Source organism: Thamnophis elegans, chromosome 15 (assembly GCF_009769535.1).
Source record: "Thamnophis elegans isolate rThaEle1 chromosome 15, rThaEle1.pri, whole genome shotgun sequence".
In the NCBI taxonomy this organism is placed as follows: Eukaryota; Metazoa; Chordata; class Lepidosauria; order Squamata; family Colubridae; genus Thamnophis; species Thamnophis elegans.
In genome coordinates this window covers 4,444,831-4,453,741 of record NC_045555.1, presented here as the reverse complement: position 1 = coordinate 4,453,741, position 8,911 = coordinate 4,444,831, and the positions used below count along the sequence as shown (strand labels likewise).

Here is an 8,911-nt window from a genome sequence, read left to right as displayed (position 1 = left end):
ATATTTTATTTTTTTATTTTATTTTATTATTTTATTATATTTTTTCATTATTTTTACATTTTATTTTATCTTATTTCTTTATTTTACTTTATTTCATTTCTTTATTTTAGTATATTCTATTTCAACATTTCATTTCATTATTTTATTATATTTTATTCTATTTCATTTCATTTCATTATTTTATTATATTTTATTTCATTATTTTCATTTCATTATTTTATTATATTTTATTTCATTATTTTTATTTTTTATTTTATTTTTTTATTTATTTTTATTTTATTTTATTTTCTTAAAGCGAGCGCTGTCCCTTTAAAAGGCGCGCCGCCGCTGCTAAGGCGGGCGTCCGTTGCCAGGCGCCGTTGATTGGCGGAGCGGGGATTCCCTTCGGTATGACGTCACCGGGCCAGAAGCGTCTTTCCCCTCGGCTGACACGAGGGTTTTCCAAAGCGGCCGACGGGGAGGGGAGAGGCGTGTCTCGGCCAATGGGGGGCTCGGGCGTCGTGAGAACGGGGCGGTAGCCTTTCCCGTATATGGCAGAGGAGGGGGCGCGGCTTGGGGCGAGGCTGCTCTCTGGGGCAGCCGCTCCCTTCGGCTCCCAGCTGCTCAGCCAGCGATACGGGGGCTGCCGAAGGGGACACGCGCGTTTCTCCTCCGGGCCGGCGAAGAAGGGACTTGGTTCAACCCGGCAGAAGCCGCTGCAATGATTTCCCGCAGGTAAGGATTGCCTGGGGTGGAGGAAAAGGCAATCTGGGGGTAGACTGCTCCTGGTGCTGGAGGCTCCTCTAAAGAGCGAGCCCTTGGGTCCGCCGGGGTGGTGGTGGTGGTCCTTGTGCCCAGATCTGGGTTAGCGGGTCAGGCAGGTAAAGCCAAGCACGGGACATCCTTCTTGGCCCATAACTGGTTCCTTCCAACTGTATGATTCTAAGATTCTCCTGCTTGAGCAGAGGGTCGGACTAGATGACCTCCAAGATCCCTTCCAACAATATGATTCTATTATGATTCTTCTGCTTGAGCAGGGGGTGGGCTGGAAGACCTCCAAGATCCCTTCCAACTGTACAATACTATGATTCCCCTGCTTGAGCAGGGGTTTGGACTACATGACCTCCAAGGTCCCTTCCAAGTCTGTCATTCTGTAAGGGTCTCCTGCTAGGGCAAGGGGTCAGACTAGATGACCTCCAAGGTCCCTTCCAACTCTGTGGTGGTTGTGTGCTAAAGTTATGTATATGTATATGCAGATGGTGCAATTTTTGATTTCATTGGGATTTAGCTGGGGATGGGTGGGAGAGAAATCTTTTCTTATCCCAAAGTTTGGGTTTAAAACCACTATTTGAGAGCGATGTCAAGTTTAGAAATGAAATAAATACGTATTTATTTCATAAATAAGTCACGAATAAGTCAAAAATCGCACAGAGATAGACTGCTGCTGACGGTGGAAGTTCCATTTATGTAATACACCTCTGTCAGTTGACCCCCTTCGGGTCAGGCGGGGGGGAGAAATCTTCACTGAGGCAGGAAAAAAAGGGGGTGCCAAATTTATTCAGGTGGCAGGGGGGAAAACCCCTCTTTTCCTGGGACTCTGTGAATATTTGAACTTTATCAAAATAATACTTTAAAAAAAAAGCCACTTTTGTCGCCTGCTGCTTCTTTGATATCTTTGCATCGCATCCTGTACGTGTGTTTCCTTTCCTTTCGGCCCTAGTTTATAATGTAAATATCAGCTCAGAGGCAACGTTTCCTGCCTCTTTTTCCTCCTCCTCCTCCTCCTCCTCCTCCTCTTGAAAGCCTGGAGGCCTCATCCTTCTTCCTCCCTCTCTTTAAAGATTTAAATCCACCGGGACCTCTGGGATCACTTCAGCCTCTGCGCCGGATCCCTTGCTGGAGTAACCGTTTCTTTCCGCTTCCTAAGGAGTTAAGGCCCGCTATCTAAAAGCTTTTATTTTCCCCTTTCTATTTCTTTCCCTTCCTCTTTCCTTTTCTCTTGTTTCCTTTCTTTCTTTCTTTCTTCCTGTCCATCCATCCTTCATTCTTTCTCTGTTCCTTTTCTTCTTTCCTTTCTTCTTTCTCTCTGTTTCTCCTTTCTTTTCTTCCTCTTCCTTTCTGTCTTTCCTTTCTTCCTTTCCCCCTGCTTCTCCTTTCTTTTCTTCCTCTTTCTTTCCTTTCCCTCTTTCTTTTCTTTCTTTCTCCCTTCCCTTTCTTCTACTTCTTCCTTTCCTTTCTCTCTTTCTTCTTCCTTTCTCCCTATTTCTCCTTTCCTTTCTTCTTCTTCTTTTCTCACTTTCCTTTCTTCCTTTCTCCCTCTCTCTCCTTTCTTCTTCTTCTTCCCGACCTTTCCCTCTTTCCTTCCTTTCTCTCTATTTTTCCTTTCCGTCTTTTCTTTCTCCCTGTTTCTCCTTCCCTTTCTTCCACTTCTTCCTTTCCTTTCTGTCTTTCCTCTTCCTTTCTCCGTTTCTCCTTTCCTTTCTTCCTCTTCCTCCTTTCCTTTCTGTCTTTCCTTTCTTCCTTTTTATTTCTTCCTTTCTATTTCTCCTTTCCTTTCTTCCTCTTCTTTGTTTCCTTTCTGTCTTTCTTTCTCTTCCTCCTTTCCTTTCTTTCTCTATCTCTTCCTCCTTTCCTTTCTCTTTCTTCCCTCTCGCCTCCTGTCTCCTCTCCTTTTTCTTCCTTTCTTATCTTCCACCCTCTCCGCTCCTCCTTTCTTTTGTCCTCTCTCTTTCTTTCCCTTTTCTCTCTTTCTCTTCCTCCTCTCCTCTCTCCCTTTTTTTTCTTCTTCTCTGTTTCCTTTCCCTTCTCCTCCACTGGGCCTGCAAATCAGACTTACATCACCCCTGCTGACCTCTGACCCTTCTCCTAAAATGAACTTTCCCTCCCTCAAAATCCTTTCATCTTGAAATCCTTCCTTCCTTGTGCTTGGCCGTCTGTGGGAAACTGGTTCGTATCCCACTTTGGACCCGGAAAATACTGCCATACTGGTCATCGGCTCAGCCTGCACCGCCGCTATAAAACCGAGGCAAAAAATGTGCCTTCTTTTTCACGGCTTTTCGGCAAGGACAGACTAGCCAGCATGGCTTACAAACTGTGGTTTAGGACGAGCACAAACGCTTCTTCCAGAAGCCGCAGCTTAGCCTGAGATGGCACTCAAGGACCCTGTCGATTTGCGCTGTCACTCAAGATTTATGACAGTGACAGTGTCCCTGAGCGGGGGGGTGTGTGTGTGTCACGCAATCCCGTTTGGCGAATCTTCTGACAAGCCAAGTCAAGGGAGAAGCGGGATTCACTGAACAACCGTGTTCCTCGTTTAACAACGGCAAGGGATTGGCTGAACAACGGTGGCGAGGAGAGTCGTAAAACGGGGCGAAAGTCACCGACCACATTTCTCCCCTGAGCGGCATATATTTGGGGTTTCAATTGTGGTCGTAAGTACTTTTTTCATTTTTTATAAACCTTTTTTTCTGCGCCTATCCCATCTAGTGTTCCATTTAGCCTACAATATTTTCCCAGTTTTATATTCTGAAGACTGATGGAGTTGGAAGGGATCTTGTAGGCCATCTAGTCCAACCCACCGCCCAAGCAGGAGATCCTGTTACCATTTCTGACAGAGGGCAGTCCAGTCTCTTCTTGAAAGCCTCCAGGGATGAAGCTCCCACAACTTCCGAAAGCAACTTCTGTTCCATGGGTTGATGGTTCTCACGGTCAGAAAAATCCTCCTTATTTCCAGGTTGAATCTCTCCTTGTTCAGTTTCCATCCATTATTCCTTGTCTGGCCTTCGGGTGCCTTGGAGAATAGCTTGACTCCCTCTTCTTTGTCGCAACCCCTGAGATATTGGAAGATGCCCTCCTGTCTCCCCTGGTCCTTCTCTTCACTAGACCAGCCATGCCCAATTCCTGCAACCCTTCGTGTGTGTTTTACTCTCCAGTCCCTTAATCATCATCGTTGCCATCCTGGTGTCAAATAGCACCTACTCATTCGATGCCCAGCAAGATCAAGACTTAACAGAATAACAGAAGAGGAGTTGGAAGGAACCTTGGAGGTCTTCTAGTCCAACCCCCTGCTCAAGCAGGAGACATGATACCAATCAGGAGCCGGTCAAGTTACTAACTCGTGTCCAAAATTTGGTTTTTTTTTTTTTTTTGCAAATGTCGGGGAATTCCTTCGTGCGTTTCATCAGCGTTGAATTTCCCTACATTGCAAAACCCTGAGAAAGAAAAACGGCATTGGGTGGGAGAGTGGAAAATCACACGCCTGGGGCTCAATCCCACGGGGATACTTCTCGCCACTTCTGTAGGGTTAGCAAAGAGAAGCAACGGCGTCCTGCAAAGCTGGGCCACGTCAGGGCCCCAGGAATTAAATCTGCGACATGGAAAAGACTCCCGCACTCCCAGGGGTGCCAGTCAATTCGCTGAGCCCTTCTCTAGAATTCTCCCATCCACAGTTAGTTAGTTAGTTAGTTACTTAGTTAGTCCAAGAACAACTTTTCGTGATGGCAAGATGGAGGTCTCCCAACTTGCTTTCAAGTCGTGATCCTATCTGTGTGTGTGTGAGAGAGAGAGAGAGAGAGACAGAGACAGAGAGAGAGAGAGAGAGTGTGTTCTCCCCCTTTCAAACATAATAGAGCTGGAAGGGACATTGGAGGTCTTCTAGTCCAACCCCCTGCTCAAGCAGGAGATCCTAAACCATTTCAGACAAATGGTACCCCAATATCTTCTTATAAACCTCCAGTGATGGAGCACCCCCCAACACTTCTGAAGGCAGTTTGTTCTAATGGTTAATCTCTCTCTTTTTCTCTTCCCCTTTCTCTCTCTCCCTTCCTCCCCTCTTTCTTTCTCTCTCTGTTTCTTTCTTTCTCTTCCTTTTCCTCTCTCTCTATCCTTCTTTCTCTCTCTCCTCTCTTTCTCTTCCTCTCTCTCTCTCTCTTCCCCTATTCCTCTCCCTTCCTCTCTCTCTTTCTCTTCCCCCCTCTTTCTTATCTTTCTCTCTCTCTTTCAATCTTGGTCATCCCAATATAAAAACAATGGAGAGACTCTGGAAAGAGTGCAGAGGAGAGCAACAAAGATGGTTAGTGGGGGCTGGAGGCTAAAACATATGAAGAAATGTGGGAGGAATTGGGTATGTCTAATGTAGTGAAATGCTCAAATACTTTGGTCACCTGAAATGCTTTAGCCACCTAGTGAGACTCACAGATTAAAAAGCAGAGACATCATCCTGTCAACAAAAGTGTGTATTGTCAAGGCGATGGTTTTCCCAGTTGCAATGGATGGCTGTGAAGGTTGGACCATAAGGAAGGCTGAGAGCCAAAGAATGGAGGCCTTTGAACTCTGGTGCTGGAGAAGAAGACTCCTGCATTGAGTCCCTTGGACTGCAAGGCCATCCAACCGGTCATTCCTAGAGGAGATCAACCCCGGCTGCTCTTTAGAAGGTCCTAAATCCTGAAGAGGAAACTCAAAGACTTTGGCCACCTAATGAGAAGGAAGAAGGACTCCCTGGAGAAGAGCCTCATGCTGGGAAAGATGGAGGGCAAGAGAAGAAGGGGACGGCAGAGAAGGAGGTGACTGGATAGAGTCACTTAAATGAGCTTCAATGGACTCCAGAGGATGGTAGAGGACAGGAAGGCCTGGAGGGACGTTGTCCATGGGGTCGCAATGAGTCAGACATGACAACAACAACAGCAATTTAGTGAAAAGAAGGACCAGGGGAGACATGATAGCAGTGTTCCAATATTTTAAGGGCTGCCACAAAGAAGAGGGAGTCAAGCTATTCCCCAAAGCACCAGAAGCAATGGATGGAAATTGAACGAAGAGAAAAGAAAACCTAGAATGAAAGAGAAATTTCTGGACAGTCAGAACAATCCAATGGAACCAGCAGTCGTGGCTGCTCCATCACTGGAGGCTTTTTTTTAATTTAAAGACTGGATAACCATTTGTCTAAAATGGCATAGGGCTGTGATGGTGAACCGTGAGGCATTACCCTGTCAGCTCCAGTGCGCATGTATGCGCTGGCCAGCTGACTTCAGCCTTCTTTTGGGGCCATTTATCGCCCTTCGGAGGCTTCAGGAGGCTTCCTTGAAGGCTCTGGAGGTTCAAAATCGACCCTATGAGCAAACCGGAAGTCACCATTCCCGAACTTCCATTTTCCCCGTAGATCTCTTTTTTGGAAGCCTCCAGAGGGGTGGGGGCTGTTTTCATCCTCCCCAGGCTCCTAGAAAGCCTCTGGAGTCCGGGGAGGGCAAAAAGAACCACGCCAAAAGTTTAGGGGGCGCTGGTCGCGCATGTATGCGCGTGCTGGGGGGGGGGGCACGTGCCCATAGCATTATGAGTGTGGCACCCCTGTGCACACACACCCCTGCGCTCCTCCTGCTTTTGGCACAGGAGCCAAAAAAAGGTTAGCCATCACTGGCATAGGGCTTCCTGGGGGTTCGACTAGAAGACCTCCAAGGTCCCTTTCCAGCTTTGTTTATTCTGTCGGTTTCGCAAAGAAATAGCTGATCTCCAGCTCCGAAACGGAATCAGCTTGCCTTGTCAGCTTCCTGAAAGGAAGTTCAGAAACTCGCCGGCTGACCTCCAGCCCCAAATCAGGAAACAGCTTCCTTCTGGAATTCCCTCTTTTTTTTTTTTAAACAAAAAAAGAATCACGACGATGATTCAACCATGACCAAATGTGGTGGTGGTGGGGGGGGGATCCGACGGACAGAGAATTGGATCCCTGCCGATTTCGCTCGAGTCGTTTTTATAAAATTGGAATTTCCCAAAACTTTTTTCACACACACACACACACACACCAAAAAAAGAATGGGGGAAATATCCGAGTATCATTCCAGCATAGGGACGCGGCGGCTCAGGGACTCACACGCTGAGCTTGTCGATCAGAAAGAGGTTGGCAGTTTAGCGGTTCGAATCCTTAGCGCCACGTAACGGAGGGAGCTCCCGTGACTTGTCCCAGCTTCCGCCAACCTAGCACTTCGAAAGCACGTTAAAAAATGCAAGTAGAAAAAATAGGCACCACCTTTGGTGGGAAGGGAAACAGCATTCCGTGCGCCTTCGGTGTTGAGTCCTGCCAGCCACATGACCACGGAGATGTCTTCGGACAGCGCTGGCTCTTCGGCTTTGAAACAGAGATGAGCACCGCCCCCTAGAGTCGGGAACGACTAGCACATAGTTGCAAGGGGAACCTTTACCTTTACGTAGTTTAATAAAAAGAAGGACTGTGATTGATTGTGTTTATGGTGTGACGATTAAAACACCATCCCAGCATTCAACAGCAAAGTCTTCGCCCTCCCGGATCTCACAATGTCAAAGGGACAGAGGAGAAATACAGGTGGTCTTTGACTTGTGACCACAATGGACCCCAAAATTTCTAGCGCTAAGCCAGATGAGTTGTTAAGTGAGTTTTGTCCTACTTTACAAACTTGCTAAAAAGTTCTTAAATTACTGCTCAGTTGGGGTAGGTGACAGTCCGGATGCCCAGGAGTTCAATTGCCATAAAGCCTTATGTCGCAAAGGATTATGGAAGCTGTAGTCCGCAATTTCTGCAGTGGGTGACATTGGCATAGCTGGCATAGCTGGCTCTGGAGCCGCATGTGGCTCTTTCCTCCCTCTGCTGTGACTCCCTGTCTCTCAAAATATGCATCACAATGTGTGACACCCCGCCGGCACGTGATTTATTGAGCTTTGCGACCTCTGGTAGGCCAACCATGGATAAAAGTAAGTTTCAGAAGAAAACAGAACATTTCATTCAAGTTTTGTGGCCGCTCAGGAAATAGTCAGGCATTGTGGCTCTCGATGTTTTCTGTGGTCCAAATGGCTCTAAGATTGCCGACTCCTGGCATTACTGATTTACTCCCCTGGAGAACCTCTTAAGCCTTCAAAGGTGCTGGCCAGAGATTGCTTTTCAAATCTTCTGCACTCAGTGGTGTATTTTTTTTTAATTGAAAATTTTGGGGGGAAAAAAGGCTTTTACAAATATTTACCTCCCCTTCCCCACCCGAACCCAACCCCCATAACCTTCCCCGCCCCCTCCCAACTTCCCAGAACCGAAAAGCAGAGGAAGAATTGGAGGGAATGTAAGGGTAGGAGAGAGGGGTGATAAGGGAGGATGAGGGGAAGGGTAAAGGGGAGGAAGGGGAAGGAGGAGGGAAAGGAGAGGAGGAAGGAAGGAAGGAGAGAAGAAAGAGAAGAAAGGGGGGAAGGAAGGAAGGAGGGAGGGAAGCAAGGAGGGAAGGAAGGAGGGAAGGAAAAAGAGAAGGAGAGAAGAAAGGAGGGAAGGAAGGAGGGAATGTAGGAGAGAAGGAAGGGGGGAAGGAAGGAGGACAGGAAGGGGGAAAGGAAGGAGAGGAGGAGAGAAGAAAGGAGGGAAGGAAGGAGGGAAGGAAGCAGGGAAGGAGGAGGGAAGGAGAGAAGGAGAGAAAGGGGGAGGGAAGGAAAGAAGGAGGAAAGGAAGGAGAGTAGGAGAGAAGAAAGGAGGGAAGGAAGGAGGGAAGGAAGGAAGAAGTAGGAATTAAAATTTAAAAAAAAAACACTTCCCAGAACCAATACAGAGTATAAATCTTTAACAAAGATGTTCTAAAATAAACTTAAAAAAAGTTAGTATCATCTTTCATTTGAGCTTTAACTCCTCTTTTGTTAGGCTAACTCTAAACAGATTATATCATTCCTTGCTTCTTCAGTCATAAACTATCTGGGATTTCTTAGTCCCGTATTTATTTTGAATATAGTCAATCCATCTTCTCCACTCCAGTTTATATCTCTCATTTGAGTGGTCCTTAATATATGCTGATATTTTAGCCATCTCTGCTAAGTTTGTAGCTTTTAATGTCCATTCTCGAATAGTAGGCAAATCTTCCTTCTTCCAGTATTGCGCCACCAACAGTCTTGCTGCCGTTATTAAATGCAAAATCAAGTTAGTCTCTACAACAGTACAATC

General features: G+C 46.5%; 1 protein-coding gene across 1 annotated transcript in view; it reads left to right on the top strand.

The window, feature by feature from the left end:
• The first annotated feature begins 570 nt into the window (after window positions 1–570).
• Window positions 571–8,911, top strand: part of LOC116518825 (tyrosine-protein phosphatase non-receptor type 11-like) — a 43,019-nt gene continuing 34,678 nt past the window's right edge. The window contains exon 1 of the mRNA XM_032232358.1: window positions 571–714. Within this exon, the coding sequence (XP_032088249.1) occupies window positions 701–714 (14 nt within the window). The 5' untranslated portion in view covers window positions 571–700. The remainder of the gene's footprint in view (window positions 715–8,911) is intronic.